The 21,953-nt window shown below is 46.8% G+C and overlaps 10 protein-coding genes across 10 annotated transcripts; 5 read left to right on the top strand and 5 right to left on the bottom strand.

The window, feature by feature from the left end:
- Positions 1–2,446: 2,446 nt before the first annotated feature.
- N7473_006708 (uncharacterized protein) lies at positions 2,447–2,881 on the bottom strand (the record flags this gene model as incomplete). Its single annotated transcript, XM_057152648.1, has 2 exons — positions 2,447–2,755; positions 2,810–2,881. 2 exons carry the CDS (start codon positions 2,879–2,881, stop codon positions 2,447–2,449), a joined length of 381 nt encoding a protein of 126 aa, XP_057006986.1.
- Positions 2,882–3,641: 760 nt separating this feature from the next.
- N7473_006709 (uncharacterized protein) lies at positions 3,642–3,902 on the bottom strand (the record flags this gene model as incomplete). Its single annotated transcript, XM_057152649.1, has 2 exons — positions 3,642–3,664; positions 3,698–3,902. 2 exons carry the CDS (start codon positions 3,900–3,902, stop codon positions 3,642–3,644), a joined length of 228 nt encoding a protein of 75 aa, XP_057006987.1.
- A 5,278-nt stretch (positions 3,903–9,180) lies between these two features.
- Positions 9,181–10,110, top strand: N7473_006710 (ankyrin repeat domain-containing protein; the record flags this gene model as incomplete). The annotated part of the gene is made up of 2 exons (XM_057152650.1): positions 9,181–9,753; positions 9,832–10,110. The coding sequence occupies 2 exons, from the start codon at positions 9,181–9,183 to the stop codon at positions 10,108–10,110; spliced, it is 852 nt and encodes a 283-aa protein (XP_057006988.1).
- Positions 10,111–10,125: 15 nt separating this feature from the next.
- N7473_006711 (ankyrin repeat domain-containing protein) lies at positions 10,126–10,703 on the top strand (the record flags this gene model as incomplete). Its single annotated transcript, XM_057152651.1, has 2 exons — positions 10,126–10,287; positions 10,368–10,703. 2 exons carry the CDS (start codon positions 10,126–10,128, stop codon positions 10,701–10,703), a joined length of 498 nt encoding a protein of 165 aa, XP_057006989.1.
- An 89-nt stretch (positions 10,704–10,792) lies between these two features.
- Positions 10,793–11,049, top strand: N7473_006712 (ankyrin repeat domain-containing protein; the record flags this gene model as incomplete). Its single annotated transcript, XM_057152652.1, has 2 exons — positions 10,793–10,902; positions 10,929–11,049. 2 exons carry the CDS (start codon positions 10,793–10,795, stop codon positions 11,047–11,049), a joined length of 231 nt encoding a protein of 76 aa, XP_057006990.1.
- Positions 11,050–11,110: 61 nt separating this feature from the next.
- Positions 11,111–11,425, top strand: N7473_006713 (ankyrin repeat domain-containing protein; the record flags this gene model as incomplete). The annotated part of the gene is made up of 1 exon (XM_057152653.1): positions 11,111–11,425. The coding sequence occupies one exon, from the start codon at positions 11,111–11,113 to the stop codon at positions 11,423–11,425; it is 315 nt and encodes a 104-aa protein (XP_057006991.1).
- A 558-nt stretch (positions 11,426–11,983) lies between these two features.
- Positions 11,984–13,384, bottom strand: N7473_006714 (metallophosphoesterase family protein; the record flags this gene model as incomplete). The annotated part of the gene is made up of 4 exons (XM_057152654.1): positions 11,984–12,344; positions 12,394–12,674; positions 12,740–13,194; positions 13,252–13,384. 4 exons carry the CDS (start codon positions 13,382–13,384, stop codon positions 11,984–11,986), a joined length of 1,230 nt encoding a protein of 409 aa, XP_057006992.1.
- A 125-nt stretch (positions 13,385–13,509) lies between these two features.
- On the bottom strand, positions 13,510–13,758 carry N7473_006715 (uncharacterized protein; the record flags this gene model as incomplete). The annotated part of the gene is made up of 1 exon (XM_057152655.1): positions 13,510–13,758. The coding sequence occupies one exon, from the start codon at positions 13,756–13,758 to the stop codon at positions 13,510–13,512; it is 249 nt and encodes an 82-aa protein (XP_057006993.1).
- A 2,163-nt stretch (positions 13,759–15,921) lies between these two features.
- On the bottom strand, positions 15,922–17,881 carry N7473_006716 (uncharacterized protein; the record flags this gene model as incomplete). Its single annotated transcript, XM_057152656.1, has 3 exons — positions 15,922–17,341; positions 17,413–17,660; positions 17,726–17,881. Coding segments are annotated over 3 exons (1,824 nt in total), but the record flags the coding sequence as incomplete, so codon positions are not given.
- Positions 17,882–19,674: 1,793 nt separating this feature from the next.
- Positions 19,675–21,199, top strand: N7473_006717 (FAD-dependent oxidoreductase; the record flags this gene model as incomplete). The annotated part of the gene is made up of 4 exons (XM_057152657.1): positions 19,675–19,979; positions 20,039–20,217; positions 20,352–20,722; positions 20,792–21,199. 4 exons carry the CDS (start codon positions 19,675–19,677, stop codon positions 21,197–21,199), a joined length of 1,263 nt encoding a protein of 420 aa, XP_057006995.1.
- Between the last annotated feature and the right edge of the window lie 754 nt (positions 21,200–21,953).

A 21,953-nucleotide genomic window follows, 5' to 3' on the forward strand; every position in this document is an offset into this window, starting at 1 on the left:
ACTTCGAAGTCGGATCCCGATATGGTGCGCTATGGGGAAGACGCCTGAAGGTGTTGATTACTCTATAATCGGGTGGTCGAATTGCGACCGAAATTGGCTCCTGTGCATCAAGAGAGAGAAACATTGACATGTGGATTAATTCTTGGGCATAGAGAGGGGTTTGGACAAAATTAGCAATTCTGCAAGGGGCAAAAAAATGAACCCAAAACAAAAACATACAACAGCCAGGATTCGCATGTGGTCACCCACCATACTACTAACTGGCCGGCGTGTGGCTTAAGTACGGCTGAGCGGACGGGAAGCCCTGTTCTCCACACCCTATGGTCGTATGTGCTTGGTTTAACACACAAACAAAATATACAGCCTCTTTCATACCAACCAGCGTGAGCCATAATCTTGGCCTTAATTGATTTTTGAAGTTTTAACCAGCTGCTTTTGGTTGCTTTGGGATATGTATAGTTAATAAATTAAAAATTTTGTTAGTCCATTCATGAGCAGGTACCTCGAGAGGTCCGCACGGGGCTTCTTGAACTGAGCCAGGCGGTGACATATTTCGGCAGCCATCATCGCCTTCTGGGGGGGGTCGCAACTGTCGAGGAGAAACTTATAGAAAACTTTTGACCCAATTGGGTTATGACCTTAAATTCTGCAATTTAAGATAGTGGAACTTTACTCAGGTCCCTAAATACGGCAAGGAACAATTTGCTCTTGAAGGCTGCCGCGTATAAGCGTCCATGCTCTTATCGGACTCTAATGCCAGGGTGATTCTCCCAGAAAAAGGGATTTTATGAGAACAACTTCTCACTCAATCAATTTAAGCTTGGGTGGGCAATTTTATATGCTTACGGCCTCAAAGATGGCCTCTGGTCACTGTGCACAGAAAAGAGAGGGTGGTGGAGCATTCAACCACTGTTTCATATAGAAGTTTGTTCTCGTATTATTCTGGAAGCAAACCGGTGTCCCGCGGGTCGAAATTCAGGGAACCTATCCAAAGGTCTTGTCTATAACAGCTTTGGTAACGATTTTTGTCGCCTCAGGGCTTATCCTTGACCGTTTCCCGTGGCCACCGCGTAAGTAATACTCGAATAACACAATTGATTGCCCCGTTAGTTTTGCCTTAAAGATTGAGAATTTGCGACATGCGAGTCCTCGGGCTTCACAACGGAGAAGCCATTAATTCGAGGAAGGCGGTTTCCTCGGCGATAGATTCACTAGTAGTGGAGGCTGATGAAAGGAAACATAAGCCGGCTGACTTTTAGACCATTCTTGGCCCTTTGACGCCAAAGTTATCTCAAATCGCCAGATGATCTTCGAAAGTATGATTTTCATACTGTCATATGCGAATCTAAAAGCATGAGGTTTGGTCAACCAAGCATGTCTCTAGGAACCCTAGGTAAGAACTTACTTCTGGCCAATGCAACTCCGCGGTCCAATAGAGAATGGCCGGAAAACATCCCTGGAATCTCCCTCAAATTGCGAATCTCCTAGCCATCTTCCGGAAGGAATTCTTCTGGTCATGAGAAGTTTCTGGATGAGTGATAGGCACTCCAATGGCTAATGTTGACGACGCTTTGCCCAACCATATGTTAGCATGATATTTGTTAAAGATAATCCGAAATTGATGAGACAGTAATAGTTGAACTTACTCCGCCTGGAACAACACTTCCATCAACTAAAGCTCCTTCAGGTGAAACTTGAACTTGTCTTGAAAATCCATTTGTGATAGGAGGTGCAAGGCGTAGAGTCTCCTGAATTACCGCCTGTAAGTAATGCAACTTGTTGATAGACAGCACGTCAATTTGACTCTCCTCCTGAAAGTATGAGTGAAGCTCTTCCAAAAGTCTCTCCATTGCCGGCTGGTTTACAAGCAAGAAGTATGTAGCGAAAGCCAAAGCAACGGCTGTTGTTTCACTACCGGCAAGAAAAACAAAAATGGTGGCTTGGTGTTCCAATTCCTCCGTCGTGATTAGGCCAGTATTCGTGGCTTTCAGCATGTGCGACATGAAGTCTGGCTTGGTGTTTTTTTGTACAGGTTGGCGGATTTTTTCTAGAGCTATCCGGGAATGAGTCTCTTTCTTCTCGATGAGAGATGAGGGAAGCAATATAGCAAGAAGCTTGTTCAGTGGCCGGAACCGATGAACTACCTGTAGCAAGGACGCCGCGTAAAAGTAATCCAGGACAAATTGCACCCACTCGTGACATTTTGATGATGCGAGACAATTGAAAGATTCCCCAAATGTAAGGTCGCCGATTAGATCAAATGTTGCGTAGTTATACCACAATCTGAGGTCTGTCTCTAACCCTTTTTTAGATTGTTGCTCGAATTGATGTAACAAGAGATCGACATTTTAATCCAGGATAGATTCCTGTTCTGCCAGCGATCTGGATGCGAAAGCTCCGTTCATAGATCGTCGTAGCCGAGCGTGATTAGCATCGTCGGCCATCGTCATAGTTTTCGGATCCACCAGCATTTCATTGAAGAACGTTGGATCCCGGGGAATGGCGGGGTCTTTTGTTTTCGTGCGTAGATGTCACCCCATGCTTCAGCAGAGATGAATGAAAGTTCATTGGGACTGATTCGGACGACACCTCCGAATCGTTCATGGGCGGCCTGTGTGAAGAGATGGAATTGGCCTCCTAATTGTGCTAGTGCCACAGGAATTGGAGAAGCAGCGTATGCTTTAGGCCCGGGAATCTTGGCCAGAGGATGAAAATATATGTTATAGTAGATGGAGGCGTTGATTACGCACACAATCTAGACATCATCAGTAGATAATTAGAATTGCTAGGTCATGGGAACAATATCTACCCCGGCAAACAAATATTTCAGAAAATCAGCCCAATTTCCAGTGTGGAAGCTCTCGGTCACAGAGGCGTTCATGCTCAGATATCAATTCGATAACGTGAAATTTAAAGAGCGCAGCGAGGAAAGTACGAATTTGTTTCGAATAATTTATAGTCCTCCGTACAATGTTCAGCTCAAAGGTGGGGGGCCCTGCCCCTGCCGAAACAGGTAACTGTTTTTACACAAGCGGAGAATTGATGAAGTAAGCTATAGTTTAGCGGGTTCGGTTAGATTCAATCTAATATATTAGGGCTGGTGTCATTGATTCTAGGAGTTGTGTAGGCTAGAAACTATTCTGATATATCCGTCCTACAGAGCAGTGAATTCAGTGATAATAATAATCGTAGTAATCTCCGACCACGCTCAGGTCATCTAGCCATTCTGTTGTTTTTAAATTAGTGTGCGCCCAAACAATTATTCCCACCTGGTCGCAATAAAGTAAAGATCAAACTTGTGTCAAAACACCAGAGTTTTCCAGATCCAGGCGACCGGAATATCAATAAGATTCGTGAATGTCAAAAGTACGTGTCTACACTACTGCCCAATACTCTATGCGAAATTATTTTGGCTGGATCTGGATTCAAAGAAACACTATTTTTATTGCTTTTGTTTGCAGTGGACCAATCCCAATTTTCCATCAATCATCATTCCTCTCGACAATCAGGACAAACTCAGCCTAGCTACCAGCTTTTTTTGGCATGTGTCATAGGTCTTGACCAATATCAGGGTCCCGTAAACACACAGCCCGAGAGATCAAGAGAGGTAAGGCTGAGGGTATAGGGCGGGGGGCCAGTGCCTAAACCTTGCATGAGCTAATTTCTAGATTAGACAGATCAGCCTAGGTAGACTTACTTAGCGCTAGGGTGTAAGCCACAATGCAGGTAATACTCTGATCAGCGGCAAGTTTGTCCACGAGACTATGACTTTTAACCACATCCGCTAGATTCTGGAGTTCAGCTCCGCTCAATCTCAAGGTCTTCACACCTGCATCGCTAGAAGCAGCATTCGCTGTAACTAGGAAGGGGATCAAAGCACCGAGAATAGTTAGGGTCCTCATCTTGGTTAGGTCAAGCTGAGCACTGTGATAATCAGTAGAGAAAATCTGGAGAAGCAAAAATCCGTAGATATGCACAGACCTTTCCTTTTATATCTTCGTCTAGGGTCGTTAAATAAACATTCGAACATGACGCGTGTTACTTTAGAGTAACAATCGTATGAGCGCGTTACACTGTATACCCTAGGGCGGGGGACAGAACTTGTCGGTGGTTAACCCCGTTCCACGATTACGATAATAAAACGTAGTGTATCTCGTATTTGTACAAAGAACGTATAACTTCAATATGGCATTAAGACGAGGAGATAATGAAGCCTTTGCAGCGAGATTTCTAATTTGCCGGCTTCCTACCCTCTGAATAAACCCAGAGCGAGCAAAACTTAATTAGCAAAACAGTATGTTCCACAACAGGTTCCACATATTACGTGAATAATAGTATTTTTTTCTCTATTCTAAAACACGCGATGGTCTCTTCTTTAGCTATGAATCTCGTTGGCTTATTAGCAGTCTCATACCTCTAATAGGCATATTCATGAGTCATTCATTCACAGTCATACTGATCTAGACTTCCTCATCAGTTTTAACTAAATCACAAAGACATTTCAATATGCTTAATTGGTGGCTATTAATCCAACACACATGATCGACTATACGAAAGTTGGCTTCATACGAGATTCTGAAGCAATGCTTCTGGAAATTTTAACTTCCCTCAATTCCATTTCTTGCTTGAAATCTAAGACAAACTCAACTCAAGAAGGCCAAGGGCATAAGAAGTGAAGCTCGCTAGGTACCACGGAGCACTCAGTACCAACTGCGATGAACGACAACAATAAGTATATTATCAAGCACTCGAAGCTCTGAGGTGGATAAAGCTTGAAACTCACCGCAGGTTGATCCTAGTGTGAAGAAATCCAGCACACACTGGACTGTAACTGGATCGAATCTTTCGGTCGCTTCGGAACTATTCAGAGATTGGACGAGTCTCTTCCACCCGGGCCCGCTCAATTGAGCGGTGGCATGCTGCTGAGTCATTGTATGAGGACCAATGGCTGTTGAAATGGTAGGATCAGACATCAAAAGACATCCAAGCCACAGGATTGGAGACGCTGATTGAATCTTCATGATGGACTCCTTCTATATGTGGGGATTTGGTTGCCTTGGAACAGAGAGTTTGAGGGCAGTTTAGGCGATTATATATTCAACAGAAAGTTAAGAGAGAGTGAGAGAGTTGAACTTATTGAGCCTTAATATTAACCCCGAGAAACCGTTTGTTACTCAGGAATAATTTTCTGGAGGGTGACATATTGTTGCTCGTCCAATGCGTTTAAAATTTACCGTCATTGATCAATGTCGTTGTGCGACTTCTCTGCGGGATGATGAAAGTCAGAAATGGATCGATAAATCCATCGCGAACGGCCAAGCGGCCCTAGGTAGTGCTACATGGGGCGAGATGAATGGTATAACTCGAAAATACCAGCCTGACTCGAGAGAATCGTCGCTCTTCCGCGAAAGAGTATTTTCCTGCCACTTGGGAGAATGTGACCAGACGCATAGCTCGTCAAATGCGTGGTTCTTCTTCGTCACGAGAAACTCAATCTCCAGATGGCTGGCGATCGATGGCTTGGACCAATTAGAGGGAGAGGATGGCGGATTTCAATACCTATTGCGTGAAAAGACCTGCTGCGGTGGGTGTGCCTATGAAGTTATTAAATCAAAGAGCCTCGTTCTCTTATGAGAACGGATCGGGAGCGGGCAGGGTTCGATGCTACAGTCATTCTCGAAATTCCCTTTACCAGTACACACTGTGACTATCCTTCCTAGCACCACTACCAAGACCTTAGCCTGGATTATCAATTAGGCTGGTCGCAGTAAGTTAAGGGTTCCACCACGCTTTGAATAGAGGTTGCACTTTGAAAGTTCCTGTACGAGTTCAGGGGTAAATCGTAAAAGTCCAAAGTCTGCCTATACCTTAATATCTTGCGACGAGAAAACATCCACTAGTAAGTAGTAGGTTTCCGGTATTAGTCGACGGATCTCCTGCGCTTCAGGGTTCTGTTCGGGGAACCGCTTCTCTTCTAGGATCCGTGCGATTTAGGCAGATAGGTCAAGAAACTCTCGGTCCCTTCGCAACGTTGAAGACTAACTCATCTAATTACTTCAATCTCCACATTCTTTCGAGGTAGTCCGTTTGCTCGACTTCTTCTTCGTTCGAGCAGGAGTAATCAGCTCGTCGTTAAATGCACGGTTCATCTTGTTTATAAGGTCCCAGTAGGCGCCTAGGAGGTACTATACGACCTTCGAATCTTCCGTTCCTGAGAGGCTTAATCCTCAATCAAGAGGTCTCTCCTATCCGCATCCTTCTCGTAACCGTCGTTCATAATAGGCCGATTCAGTATCTACACTGGATCGGGTTTGCTGTATCCGTCATTCCGTCTGGATTTGATCCTTCAAAGAAGGTCGATCAGGCCAGAAAATTCTACATTTTTAACAACCTAGAAGAAATCTGTGGGTTTCACTTTCAAAGGATCAGATTATGATCAGCAAGTTCCGTGAATAATATAGGTTGGTTTAGCTACATATCCGATATATAGGTCATATTCAAGCTATGTACTCATTGATTATGTTTAGCACACTCAAGCCAAAGGCAATCTGACAAACTCCAATCTGACCCTCCGAGAATAGAGGTACAATAGTAACCTCACCTACGTGAACAGAGGAGGAGTTTTAAATGCCGATTGGAACATATAGATAATTTATGTAGTACAATCACAAAGTCATGATTACTTGAGCCTTATCGAACCCAGCGTGGTCATCGTTGACTTCCCTCGAGCTCAAAGGGCTGTTTATGCGCGGGCTTTGACATGCCTTCGACTTCATGAAGCAGGGTTAAGCTCCGCACGTGTCGCCCATTAGTATCTAATTCAACAATTTTGAGCTCCCTCTCACCCTATTAGGATCTAGTTGGGCTTGGCGCTTTCGTCGACGGCAAACGAAAAGTCCAAGCGCAAGCAGAGTGTAAATAGCTCCCACTGCCACACCGACTCCAATTCCAGCCTTGGTTCCAGTTGTTAGGCCTGATGAAGCATTCACAGATTGTTGTGCTGTGGCCTTGGGGCACTTGAGGTTGGGGATGTAGTTGCGGTGGCAGTGGCAGTGGCGGATAAAGGCTATCACTCGACTGCCATTCAACCACGATGCCATAGGCATTCCAAAGACCGCCAGGTGTCATACTACCAGGCGTGGATGCAGTGGTGCCATTATTGGTCCAAGAATAACCATAATAAACAGTCGTTGGTGGGGCCCATTGGCAGACTTCCGTAGCGTACCATAGATCCTTTGACGCTCCCGCGGGTCGTGTGGAGAACACTTAATTACTGGCTCTAAGTATCAGATCGAGTAAGCTTAAACGCCCTGACTCGAACCTGACCGAGGTACCCGCTCGGAGATGGAGATGGGTATACTCACAGATATTGTGGAGAACAGGTTCTAATCGTTGTTTGTTCATTTTTAACGATCACGGTAGAATTCGAGGCCATTATCCATCCACTTGGACAGAGTCCTGGCGAGAAAGTACTCGATGGGGACCATCCTGAGGGCAAACATTCTCTGGAATTGATAGGACCTAAGTTCATCTAGGTTGAGCCGGAGCTATGAGCAGCCCATAGGTCGGTGAGGCATGAGCTGTGTGGTGTGAAGGTAGTCGTTAGGGGGAAGGGGACGTAGGTGTTCCGCTTAAGACTGTAATTGAGGTTGCGGCTTCCATAGTTGGAGGTGTAGCGTATCCTCGTTAGAGAGAATGGAAGTTTCGGAGGTCGTCGGAGGGGAAAGGGCACCTAGACCCTGGTCGCGAGAAACCTTACGTGGCACAAAAGAGGCTGTCCTAATTCATGGGTGACAGCGCAACTGAAACGCATATAGAGTAGACCATTTACTGATCGCCGCCTACAGTGTTATCATCCTTCCACTGAAGGCCGAGATGTGCGAATATATCGGACAGCTCTTGAGATGAAGCCATCGCAAGATGAAAGCCTCGGTCTGAAAGGTTGCTCAGTGCGGTTCAGTGTCAAATACAGTCTTGTATGTCACGCTCATTCTCGAAAAGGACGCTGTCCCTAGAGCAGGAAGATCTACTACTCAACCGAATATGGATTGCAGGTAGTTGATCAAACAGTTTTGGAACAACTTCTGAACTTTAGCAGAGATTTCCTTGTCGACCCTCCGGCAACGTGAAATGGCATGACTCAAGGACCAGGCAAAGGTATTTGGATTTGACTATAGGTATCCTGTGGGCGCAAGCTGAGATAGTATTGGCTAGTAATCCTAATGGGCGAATAGGATAGAGAGTAGGCTCAGGCGGAACCAATCTTGGATGCAAAGGTTCATTGATTGAAGAAAAGAGTGAAATACGTTGCATGGGCAGGTTCAAGGTTGAAATGCCCCATGGATGCTTAGGTACAATGGGGTTAGAAGTTTGAAACCCCGACAAATTTTCAAAATCCTCTTCGCAGTCAGGATTTGAACGATAAACCAAGAAAGGATATCTGTGCTATCAAGAAAGATAATTCGAAAGATGTTTAGAAAGACCTTAAAAAAAGAATGACTGAAGCATATCTATTTGGTCCGTTTCTCTGACTTCTAGACTTAAAGTTTTGAACGGCCATTGTACTTTGGGTTGAAACCAGAGGGATTTTAGAGGATATAGGCCTTTCTGACGGCAGCTCTAGTACATACGACCATAGGGTGTGGAGAACAGGGCTTCCCGTCCGCTCAGCCGTACTTAAGCCACACGCCGGCCAGTTAGTAGTATGGTGGGTGACCACATGCGAATCCTGGCTGTTGTATGTTTTTAAAAATAATAATCATTTTTCTTTGCCTTTCCTCATAAGTTGCCACTACTCTTGCCAGAAGGCAGCTACCGTGACTACAAATAGCTGAATTGATCGCATAGCCGGGAATGATCATCACACTTGTACCTCAATACTTGTACCTCAATTCAGGGTCTCAACTTTCATTTGCGCGAGGGGTCAGAGTAAATGATTTCAACCAACGAACCAACCAAGTCGTATCCAATCCAGTTTCAATAATACTAAGGTGACCCATCTAATGCCATTATTTCAGAAACCCCAAACCATTTACTCCAATGAGGGACAAGCATCCATTTAAGCATTGTGTCACAAAACTAATGATCAGCGATTAGCGTCCTTGAGCCCCGCACGTAAGCTTCTGAGAAGCTAAGTGTTCACGCTATCAGTCAAAAATTCATCCGGTCAAGAGCTCCAAGATGTCCCCATATAATACCGATAACGATAATCAGAGAGTTCCTTTGAACCCTGAACAGCTGGAAGTTACAGCCAAGTTTCTTCGGCGACTGGCGCAGGAGGAAGACTTCCAAGACCCCTGCACAGTGACCGCCGAAAGCGTCGACTCCGCAAGGCTCTTGACAGCGTTTCTGGATGACTACGCTGAAGCAGATGACAGTGCCGACCGAGAGACATTCCTGACGTCTTTCCTTGACCATGTCCGTGCAAATATCTACGATGATGATAGTTCCTCTCTTCCGCAGGATGCCATCGCGGACCTCGACTCCCTCCCCGGTTGGAGCGGATCAAAATTGCAAAGGCTCAGGGACGCACTGCGGAATTTTCCAGGAAGCATCACGAGTAGTGTCGCACTGTTGTCGTATGCAGCAGAGCATGGCTTGGAAACGGTGGTTCGGCGGCTGCTCCTCGCACCAGAGAGCAGCAATGCTATTTTCTCGACTACTACCACCGAAACAGATGACCCAGCAGAGCCAAAGCCCCTTTCGCTGGCAGCCGAGAACGGACACGCTGGAGTTGTCAGCTTACTACTCGCTGTAGGTGGAAACAACATTGACCCCGATCATCGCTAGGAAGAGTGATCTGGCCAAACGGCGCTATTATCGGCCGCGAAGAATGGTCACGCCGCCATCGTGCGGCTCTTGCTGGCCACACCGGGCGTAGACCCCAACTTTGAAGACTGGAATTACCAGAACCCGCTGCTGCTGGCGGTGCGCAATGGTCATGATGCCATCGTCAAGCTCCTACTCGCACACGAGGGCCTTAAGGATCCGAACATCCCGAACGAGTGGGGAGAGACGTCCCTACTCGTCGCTGCAGAACTGGGACACGAGGCGGTTGTTCAGCGGCTGTTGAGCTGGGCGACAATCCACCCTGAGACCACCAATTCGTGAGAAGAAACACCCCTTATGGTGGCCACCGATTGCGGACATACTGCTATTGTCGCAATGCTCCTGGCAACGCACCATGTGGATGTTAACAGGAAGGAGAGGGACGGGAATACACCGCTTCTGTCGGCGGCGCGAAATGGCCATAGTTCCGTGGTGAAGCTGCTTTGCGCGGAAAAGAATGTTGATCCGAATTGCCTGGGGGCTGATAGATACATCCTCTAGCGTGGGCCGCAAGCAATGGTCATCTGGAAATCGTCTAGTTCCCGCTCTCCGTGGGCGATGATGTGAAGCCGGATTTAAGGAACTTAGATGGGCGGACGCCGCTCTCCCTGGCAGCAGAATTGGGACATGAGGCCGTGGTCAAGTTGCTGCTCACAACACCGGGTGTTAATGCGACCTCCGCTGATTCCAAAAACCGCACGTCGCCCTGGTGGGCTGCGCAGAGTGGGAATGAAGTCGCCACTCAAGCTCTTCTTGCAAAGATGGAGAAGGCATGCCTGGATACCCCGGACTCGGACGACGAGACACCATTACTGTGTGCCGCACGAAACGAGCACAAAGCCTGGTGCGGCTATTCCTTGCTACCGAGGGGGTGAACCCAGCTCACAAAGACTCCAAGGGAGGAACAACCCTCTGGTGGGAGGTAGTCCACGGATATGAAGATGTAGTTACGGAGCTGCTCGCCATGAAGATGGTGGATCCCGATTCCCCTGGCCCGGACAGGAAGACGCCCCTGCTATATGCCGCAGAACACGGGCAAGAGACCATAGTCAAACTAGTTTGGCCACAAACCGAGTAAATAACGAAGTGCGGAGTTCTAGTCAGGGGACCCCGTTGTGGTGGGCGGCGTGCAATGGATATGAGACAATCATCACATCATTGCTCACTCAGGGTGCGGACCCTAAATCTCGAAGCTCAAGTGGTGAGACGCCCTTATTTTGAGTAGCGCAGAATGGCCACGCTGCAGTAGTGAAGCTTCTGCTTGAAAAAGGGGTCGATCCGGATGCTAGCCCATCTCAAGACGGGGAAAACGCCTTTGTGGTGGGCTGCCCGAAACGGGCACGAAGCAGTGACCAAACTCTATATTGCGACAGAGAGAGTGAATCCTGACTGTCAAGATTCGACGGGGGAGACGCCGCTCTGGTGGGAAGCACGCAATGGACATGAAGAAGTAGTTCGACTGCTTCTCGACAAGGGAGCTCGCCCAGATGTGCCCAACTCGGATGGTCAGACGCCCTTGTCCTACGCGGCAGAATTCGGCCATGAGGCTGTGGTCAGACTGCTTCAGGCCCACGGTGCAAGTTCAGGTTCTTTGTAATGTTTGTATATCCTACGGTCACGACAATCTTACACTGCATGACAAACCGGCAGTCGTGTAAATTCGTGGTACCGTTAAATCCGAGATGACAACCTTGCCGAGCCGCCAAGCCTCTTGGTTTTTGCAAAACGCCCCAGTGCCACTGCTGCACTGCCACCATCGGTGCGATTGATAATTTTCCAAGAAATGATGCGTCAAGATTATCAATCAGCAGAGGGTCTCTAGTTGCTGAAAATTGTCACGAAAATGCCGGCATTGTGTCGAAAGGGACATCCGGTCGTTCCGGAGGGGGAACTAGAATATCATAAGTGGTGATATGCCGTGTGAAAGTCTAGAAACATGGTCGGAACCTGGGAAGAGAGCTGAAAATTTCTATGCAGTAGAGTGTGATGCCAATGATTGATGTGAGTATCTGTCTTTCTGTAGATAAGTGCTCTTCATTCTGCCTGGAAGCGTTTCGGTAATACGGATGCGACTGCAGATGTCACTCCTATTCAAACTTGAAGATCCGAAGCACACCAGAGGTTTTAGTATCTAAGAGATAAACTGTTCTATATTCTAGGCCCGCCTTAAATGGAAGCACATCCAAGTAAAGATCCATAGTATAACCAATGGGAGTAAAGCAGGTTCTTGATTGACACTGGCCACATTTGAAGCCCGCATCATTCTTGTTGCCAGCTCTCCGTATTGATCTTGGCCATACGTGGAATTTAGTGTGACTGCAGCTGAAGTTGTACCGTCTTCCAGCCGAATCCATGTCTCTATTTCTTTCTTCATGGAAGTTTGATCCAGAAGTATCTGGCGTCCACCTCGAAGAGCATCACCATAGCCGCCGTAACCAGTGTGTCGACCATAGCACATATGAATACCGTTGCCAGTGAGATTCTGATCAGCGATAGTGCCATTCCATTTGAAACACCTATACAGGTTAGAATAGTAGATCAACGTTTTTTGAGTTCTTGTCGTACCAGTCGTTCTCATGATCATGGCCACTGAACGTTGCTATCAGCCCTGGAGTATCCAGAAGCGTCCGCATGAATTGACTATCCTGCCCGGAGTAGTCAGTGTCGCCAGAGCCTTGCGACACCACAACTTCACCATTAATACCAGGTGTAGTTCGACGATTGAAATGGTCTTTTTGATATTTGAGCATAGCATGCGCAGGAATGTGGTAAAAGGCCAGCGATGGAATAGTCCTGCCATATTTGGCGGTTAAATTGGCATTCTGATTTATGAACCATTCGTTGACCTATACAAATTTTGTTAGAGATTTGAAAACGGACCATCGGGGTTAAGAGAAGTCAAGAATCATACCTCTTTGTCAACCCAGTCACCTCTTGCGCCAGAAAGGCTATTAACGCCTCTGTTGGTTGGATAATGGCCTCCTTTAGAGTCAAAGAACCACAAAATAAGCACAGGGGCTTGATTTGAGCCTTTATGTGGATATACTGGCAAGTAATAATTCGTAATCCCAGCTTGAGGCGATGAAACCATGCTACTTGTCAGGCTGTTCTGGTATTTTATCTCATGTTTGTAGATATCTTGCGTTGGGTCCAAATTGACATCGCTGTCATGATTCCCATAGGTCGATGCCCATAATATGTCCGCATCAACCAGTGGTTTCACAACTTCATGGAGATACTGTCCTGGATCGGAGCCATCTGTAGCTTCACCAGATATCAAGTCTCCATTCAAAACCACTAGCTGTGGATTTTCACTTGTAACAACCTCTGACATGACATTCTTCGTCATTGAATCAAGCGTTGCATCTGACAGAGGTCAGCAAACCCGGATCACAATAACACAATATTTCGGGGATAAAATACTTTCGGCAAAGTGTAGATCACTAAATATTGAGATTTGAAAGGTGCCATTTTTAGTGAACCTGAGCTTTGGATCATCTTGTCGACTGGCTAGGACAGTTTTCATGGTATGTTGAGTCACGTCCTTGAATAGCATTTCAAGACAGTTTCAAAGACCGTCGTCGCTCGCATTATGTACATTTTATAAGGCGATATGCATTGCATTGTACGTGAAATTTTCAAAATAAAACCTAAGTCATCCACGTCATGATATTCTGCTGCCTATAACTTCTGGGCATGTTCTCGGCATTTTGATAACGCAGGTTTGACGTAGGATATCGCCGGAATTGGACAGGCCGAGATCGCCAAGATCTCCGCTCTGTCATCAGAGTTGGAGATAGCGGCGATAAGAATACGGAGATCGGGAGAGTTCCGTGAGATGGCCGGAGCCGTGGACGGGTACTGTAGAGTAGTGGGGCTTCTGCTGATATACATGTAGAAAGTGGCTGACGGTTTGTAATGTTTGTCCATCGTGCTTGACTTTTATTTGCTGGTTTCTGTAGAATTTGTTTGTTATATTTTCTCCAATACGATAAGCAGGCTCGGTTGCCGATCGCCGATCATAAGCTTACGCTTATATGACTGGTAAGCTCTGAAAATGGATTACTGCTTTTCCTTTCCACAGAAAAAGTCCTCCGCTCTTGCGTGGAATTAATCTCATCTCCGGACTAACGGAATTTTGCGAATGCTCCTCAATTTGGCCTGATCACACCGCTATAATGTTGCTTGTTAGATGATCTGTTTAACGGTCGTAATTTTGTGCATCGAAACATTAGGGTTGACCGGAAAGCCTCGAAGATCCGCCAAGACAATGATACAGTTTATTTTCTCGGTCGCTGCCATTTCATCACCTTTTCACAAAGGACTATTTCATCTCAATTCGCTTCTATACTATTTATTAGACACTTACTATGTAGCAGGAAGATTGAGAATAGTGGAAGCTAGCTGAATCAACGAATAGAAAGTATTATTTACATCGAGAGCCTCGCAGCTCTCTTTTTCAGAGGCCAAGGGCCTCTCGAGCATTGGACACAATCGCAATCTGGCATAGTAAAGTGAAGACGCTCCCAAATCTCCTGTAATTTTCCTCGTTGACGCTCTTGTTGGGCATCTGGCAATGCTTTCCTCGACATCCACATCAAGTTGACTTTACCCGCCTCTTGATCCATATGCTCAGCGTATAGGTCCACATTGTCCTGTTTACTCAAGGTGAGCCTACCAATGTGTTGTGCGGTCATACTCAGAATTTCTGCAACCTCATGCGGAGAGAAGAGGCGCCCGGTCCTCAAGATATCAATTGCATCCTGGATCGTGTGCGTGATTATCTGACATTTTAGCAAGAAACAAAAGCTGGCGCTTTCAGCTTCTCCTATGACTCGAAATCGGTCAAAATCAACCTCGAAGCCGTGCAAAAACTTCACGGCTTCCTGAATAGTCTGACCAGGATGAGAGAGTTTCTCACTCCAAAACAAAAGTGAATTGACAAAGTTGACTCGCTTGTCTCCAAATATCGTGATGTTTCGGTTCGATGCCATACCTAGCCGGAGATGTCTTTGGTACAGCTAATTCTGAGTATTAGATTGATCTTTAGCAGCTTCCTGGAGTTTGACCTTTTATTCTAGAGTAGGATGAAGCGGGAGACTTGCCGGATTTATAGTCTGAGGCTGAGCCTCCTGTATACGCCTGTCTTAGTTGATTCATTCATCCATCCTCAACAACCAAAGGAATGCTTTGTTCAATGAACAAGAAGCTTTATTCTTTCTTCTGGGTATGGATCGTAATCTGTTTTATAGCTATCTTTGCAGGCCTTACAACGCCTACAAAAATTACAGTTGTTTAGACTGTTTCTTTATTGTCAAGCTATTAATTCTGATGAAGATGAGAGTGTTTAGAACGGTCAGACCTCACTGAAAAGGAATTTGGGGGCTGGGCTATTATTAATAAATTGTGCGCTTAGAATTCACAACCTCTGAATCAATACCTTTTGAGAAGTGAATCGAGTTAAGGATGGATGATGATTCTGCTGAACGACAGACTGCCTTGACAAAGAAAGGTCATTGTAACAAAGAAAATGATTGGAACATGCCCTTTATTTTGCTCAACCTGATCGAGGTTTAAATTGAGAAAAGAAGGAACTATGAGATTCATTCCGAAAATGGCAGCGTCTAGCGCCAGAAACAGGCACATGATACCCGTGATTTCCTAGCGGGAGGCTCCAATAACGCCTATCACTATTCAGCTACTACTATTTTGCGCCGCCAAGCCTCGTTACCTATCCTCCTCAGCTGGTATTCGCCTAAATATTCAGACTTAAATCATCTCACGTGTTACATAAACTATCCTATCTCTAGCTAATTAACAAAAGCTATGGTGTCTGTAATTATATCCATGATAAAGTCTCGTCGGCAGCCCTATTTCCAAAAGTTTAAACAGTCCCGCTATAAATATCAAAATATAACATGCCTCAATTCATACGCACTCACATTATTGCACACTTTAAGAACCACCACACCCGCCTCCGGAGCCCCCGCCACACCCCGCTCCGCAACCCGCGTCGCCAAATCCGCTGCACCCTACGCCAAATCCTCCGTCGGATCCTCCGTAGCCGCCCACCCCAGAAGAGCCTACATACCCGCGGTAGAAAATAATCCTATTTGCTGGATCGTCTAGAATAGGATAAACACCGAGCTGCGCCTCTGACGGTACGATGGAGTACCACGACCCATTATATCGGTCCTCCAGCTGCTCCCCTTTGAAGCGCCAGATCGCTGCTTTAGCTTCTGTCACTTTGCGCGTAAGCTGCTGCTCCAGGGCTTGCCTTTCTCTGCGTGCGGTATTCGATAATCCCAATTTATGACGCTGGTCCTGATATTCACGGTCGTACTCATGGTAGCGCGATTCCACCTCGCGCGACTTATATAAACGCCGCTCTCCTAGCGGCTGGAGCTTGTTCTGCAGCTTCGCAATATGCTGCTTTTGCTGCTTGTTATAGTAACGTAGCCCTGGCAGCCGCAATTTTGGCTTGATGGACCTTATGGACGTCTCTATACCCGCTATCTCGGCGTTCAATGCCGTTGATGCATCTTGCACGGTCCGATAATCGGCGAGCTTGGTTTCTAGACGGACTTTTATCTCGTCTAGATCTTTCTTTAGATGTTCGTGGTCTTTGTCGAACGCGGTCAGCTTGGCTTCTATATCTTCGGAGTCCTTTTGACACGCGGCTTTGCGTCTTTCGATCTCAGCGGTTTTTTCCGGATTTTGCGGGTCATGATAAGATTCGCTGTATCGCGTGGCCCAGAGGCTTGCTGTATTATCCTCCTTTTTCGATCGCCTCATTGCACGGATGGTATCGACGTGGTTGATCGGTCGCCCTATGTGCGTTTTGCAGTACTTCTCGTATGCGACTGGCGAGAGCTGGTGTGTGTGCCAGATGAGATCAATGTCGAGCGTTGGGACAAGGGTGTTTTGGTTTTCTTTCATGAGCTGTAGGAACTTGAGATACCGGAAGACATGGTCTTGAAACTGGTCTTGAGTCTGGTCTTGATTCTGGGCCAAGGCCAAAATCCGATCCACAAAACCTTGTTTACCGAACTGTCGTTGAGGGCTGTCCCATAGGTTGAAGATAGGGAACCCGAATTCACGTTGGCAGAGTTCAAGCGCATCTTCAGCCTTGGCCGCCCTGATCCTGTGGTTACAACCCGGACAGACAAGATCGGTGCGGCTAACACGGTATTTAGCCCATTTGATCATTGGGATGACGTTTGCTGCCCTCCACAAGCAACCTATCCAGTGGCATTTGTAGCCGTGTATATCCATAGCGTTCTCAGTGACGTATATGGGTTCGCCAGCAGGAGTGAACTCGACAATCTGATACGGGATATCGGGATACTCTTCTTTCCATACAAGTTTACTCTCTTCATCTGTGTTGGTAGAGAGTATCTTTGCAAGAGGAAATTCGATCTCTGCTTTCCAAAGATTTGGATAGTTCAATTCCATGTCTTTCTGGAAATTGAACGGTGATAGGAGATGGGCATAGAACATAATAGCAACGTCCCTGCCAAGGTCTGTTAGTGCATATTCTTATACCTCCTAAAGGAAGCAATACGAAAACTAGGATTGTCATACCAGGGTGGGAGTGGCCACGGATCCTTGGGTGTTCGGATTCCATGAGACGTAATCCATTTGTTCAGGATTTGAAGGTACATCGAGTACCGGACCTCAGCGCTCATAAGCAGGCATTGCAATCTCCATTTACCCTCCTCTTCCTGATCTAAATTGCGACGCGGAGGGGTCGGGAATGCCTTCGTGTCCCCACCAGGTTGCTCGACACTCTCTAAAATGCATTTGAACTTTTGCATGAGCTCAATATGGTTCTATACGGGGTTAGACGGCCTTAGTATCGCTTCAGCATTGAAGTAAAATCAGAGGAATGACGCACTGCAATACGCTCCCTTGAGCCAAACTCAGGGCTGATCGGGAATGCCTCCAGTAAAGTCTCCATGTCAAAAGGTTTTACCACGTTCAGCGGTCTTGTAAGATGCTGTGAGGATGATAGAACTGAGAGAGCGACACGTTCCGGAGACGGAGATGTCATGCTTATAAGTATAAGATTGTCCACTTCTGCCGCTTCAAAACACCATACCATTTTCGGCCAAACTCTAAATACGAGCGTTCATGATGACACCCATTTCTGGCGACTTCGCCCACTCGGGCACCTTCTCCCATGACTTGAGGCTCCTTGTCTAGGCTACACACCATAGCGCCTTTAAGGTGAGGGGTGATAGCAACGACAAATGCCTATAGACCCTCGAGCGTGATGGTGGTCTCTCAGTTGCCTTTGTGATTATAAGCTTCCCGCCTCGGTTTCAGCCGAACGGAATGTCAAGATATGATATTCCAGTAGCAGCCAGTGTGTAAAGGCCTTCTACTAGAAGATTCACCATTTTGAAATTATTCGATCAACATCGTGAAATGGTAAAGCACTGATACAAACCTTCGTGCTGGGTACTGCGCCCGACAAGGCACACCTGACAAGGCGCAATTTCAGGGTGAGATTTAGGTTATCATTGTATACGAATCTCTGGGAACTCGGGGGATCTTCCACGTGGTAGTTTCACTATCAGCAATAGGACCTGGAGTTTCTCTGGCACAGGTGCTATTTTTCACTTTAAGGTTGATACTCCGCGACTCTTACGTGTCCTTGACAGGCGATGACTCGCCTTTCTGGAAAATGTATCCGAACATTCTAGCCGCGTATAGTTAGAGAGTAAAAGGCAGGTAATAAAATAGTACCCAATAATGTATAATATACTGATCCGCGAGCGATACGCTAGAAACGAATATGGATTTTATGGTACAAAGGTGATTTTCTAGCGGATACGTAGCGCAACAGCAGCCTAACGCGCATGACTCGCGATCTAGTCAACAACGAGACCGCTATCCACGTAGTTCGTTGTGAGAGCCTCATTGTCAAGCCCTAGGCTTGTCCCGATGAAATCTCGGTTGCTTAGACATGCATATTTATCAGTTTCACTCTCCAGTGGCACTAATAATATTAAGCTGAATGAAGTCATTTTCAAAGAAGCCGGTCGCATAGCACTGATAACAGCAGACAGCAGATCTTCGGGGCAGCCTCAAAATTGAGGCGCCCGTGCACTTGGTTACACCAAGTGAATTTCTGGAGCAACAATGGATAGCGGGGTCAGTCCAAGTACCTGTACCGATGCCGCAGCGATGATCATCCGCAGTTGTAAAACACAAAATAATTTGTATGGCCGCTTGGAGAAACAAGTGTCGATCATTCCTCTTCTTTAGCTCTAATTTCTTTGTTAAGCTTGATTTATCTTCGAGGCTTTCGTCCCTCCACAACCTCACTTCTTTCACCCGTACGAACCAGGCTGGCTGCCTTGGGTACCTGCCTGCACTAAAATGCCGATCACACCTAACAAACAAAGGAGGGCATTTTGGGCATGAGACATGTCATATGTCGATACCTCCACGGCGCCTACTGTACATGTTATATGACGAGCGGTCAACTCCGGTGCGATCTTGAGAGAAACTAATCCAACGAAAGCCTGCACCAATCGATTTCAACCATTCGGGACTCTTCAAGCTGATAGCAAGTCCTCACTTCGCACAGTCGCTGTTATGTGACATTGAATTCATATCGGGAGGCTAGGCGTCGGGAATTTGGAACGCGACTCGCTAAAAACGCTGTTCAGTCCCGCAGTGCATACCCAATACACAAACGGACATCTCGATATCCAGCCCATCCAGATACGTCATTGTGTTACTTAACCAAACACGCCAAGTATTAATACTTTTCAAAAACAAACCTGACAAGATAATTGTCCGAGGCTCGAACTCTGTTGACGCTCTCCGATCGCCATGGGAAGCCATCCGCGAGACCACGTCACCGTGGGTATAGTCGGAGGTGGGATTGCCGGTCTAGCGCTTGCCAGAATGCTCGAGCTTTCAGGGATATCCTACTGCCTATGGGAAGCATATAGAGAATTCGCCACGCACACAGGCGCCAGTGTCGGACTTATGCCCAACGGTCTAAGGATACTGGATCAACTGGGGATGATCCACAAATTCAATGAGTATAACGTGAAGCGCGGAGATTGGGAGCATCGAGATGCGAACGGGGTTCTCCGAACTAGTCACAATCCTGGAGCGATCTTTGAGGAAAAGTATTAATCATTGTCTGGCAAGCTTGGGTTTAGCAGACTGCTAATATTGTGATTTTCAGAATTGGATATGGCGGCATCTTCATGGAAAGACAGCGAGTGCTTCAAATCCTGTACGAAAGTATCGAGGATAAGACCAGGCTTCACTCTTCAAAGCGAGTTGTGTGCGTGGTGCAGACCGGCCACGAAGCTGTGATTGTGAGCGAGGATGGGAGTGAACTTGGTTGCGATTACGTTGCAGGTGCAGATGGAGTTAGATCTGTGATTCGTCACGAGATTGAAAAAGCAACCCTTGCCAAAAAGGGCCCTGAATCTCGGGAGTCAAGCCTGTAAAATGATGACGTCTCACGAAACTCGACTGAACTAAACCCACAGGATTCGATGCTCGCTATGCCTGTGTCTATGGCATCTCGAATCCAGTTTCAGGCATTGAACCGGGCCGTTCTTTCACCGTCTACCGACCAGACGTATCCCTGTTGATATTCTGTGGCCACAACGGAGACATATACTGGTTCATGACCCACGATCTGAAGCGTACCGTCGCGTTTGAAAAGCGTGAGAGATTTTCTGAACAGGATATCGAGGCGCTATATGCACAAGTTGCCGACAAAACTGTGACGGATGGGTTGGTTTTTGCCATTATGTTTGAGAACAGGCGGGCTGCGGTTATGACAGCCCTGGAAGAGGGCATTGCAGAGCAATTCTTTTCCGGGCGCTTGTTTATGCTAGGTGATTCTGCGCACAAGGTAGGATATCGAATGATTTTTCTCAAGCGACCGAGAATGAGCTCCAACTAACCAATGATTATTGATTAGATGGTGCCTCAGGCAGCCATGGGCGCAAACCAAGCCATCGAGTCCGCAACAGCATTCGTCAATATCCTGCGCCCCTTCCTGTCTCATAAAACATCTCAGTCTTCAAGCGCGTACATTACACAATCTGAAGTGGAATTATGCTTGGAGCAGTATGACCTCCGACGTCGCGCACGAGTTACTGAAGCCTTTCGGAGAGCAAATCTCACCTGCCGCGCCCACCTAAAGATCGGACCCGTGAGCGAGGAATATTGGGCGAATCTCCCTAAAATGATGAGCCCAGTGGCAATTTCCAAGTTGTTGGATTCATTTTCTCGCGGAGAGGTGTTGGAGAATTGGTCGGTAGGGAGTACTAACATGGCTGTCTGCACGGGGTTTGGAGAAGCCAAAGAGTGCATGTCAAAGTTATAATTACCGAGTGGGGAGAGTGCGTGTCTGAATCGACGAACACTGATTGGTGAGAGATGTGGAAATCTCCGATTATGAATACGAGAATATCCCTACTGCACAGTATTGCTATGGACATATGCGGAGGGATAATAAGCAGTGTCAAGTTACGAATTCAAATGATGCCAGGGGGATTGGGTACAGTTTCTGATTAGACATTATTGATACCGAAAGCTAATTCATTTCCAAAGATAGCTTCTAATTATAAGTTGCTCATGATCAAAATCTACGAAAGTAAATAACGCAGGGCAAAAGAGGGGGTTGAGTTGCGGCTTGAAGTGTTTACAATGTACGATGGACTAGATCCACGCGGGCAGCCGGTTGTCAAGGCTGACAGGACAAACTCACCAGTCACCAGTCACCAGTCACCGGGTGGCCCTTCCGCCTCCTCCCCAGCCTTTCTTTAATTAGTTCGTTCCCCCGTTGGCCTTCCCCTTGTTAACAAACTTCGACAATCCTTCACCAGTCCTCTTCCCACGTGTTCCAAGCACACGTGCGCTTTATCCAGAGATGGCGCCCGCCATCGCATGGCTGTGTCTCTCCGGCTCTTGTCGCGCAGGATGAGGCACAGACTTCCTCCGAAGAGTAGTGACTGGTCACTGCCACCACGGACCTCACGATCGCGCGCCAACGGTTTTTGATCCTGGTGCTCCCGACACAATGTCGTCGCGACTCGTATCTCTTCTCCTGTTTACCACCCCTTGGAAGCACCCACTGC

This window comes from Penicillium subrubescens, assembly GCF_028828155.1.
Source record: "Penicillium subrubescens strain IBT 31985 chromosome Unknown utg000005l_segment0_segment0, whole genome shotgun sequence".
Lineage (NCBI taxonomy): Eukaryota > Fungi > Ascomycota > Eurotiomycetes > Eurotiales > Aspergillaceae > Penicillium > Penicillium subrubescens.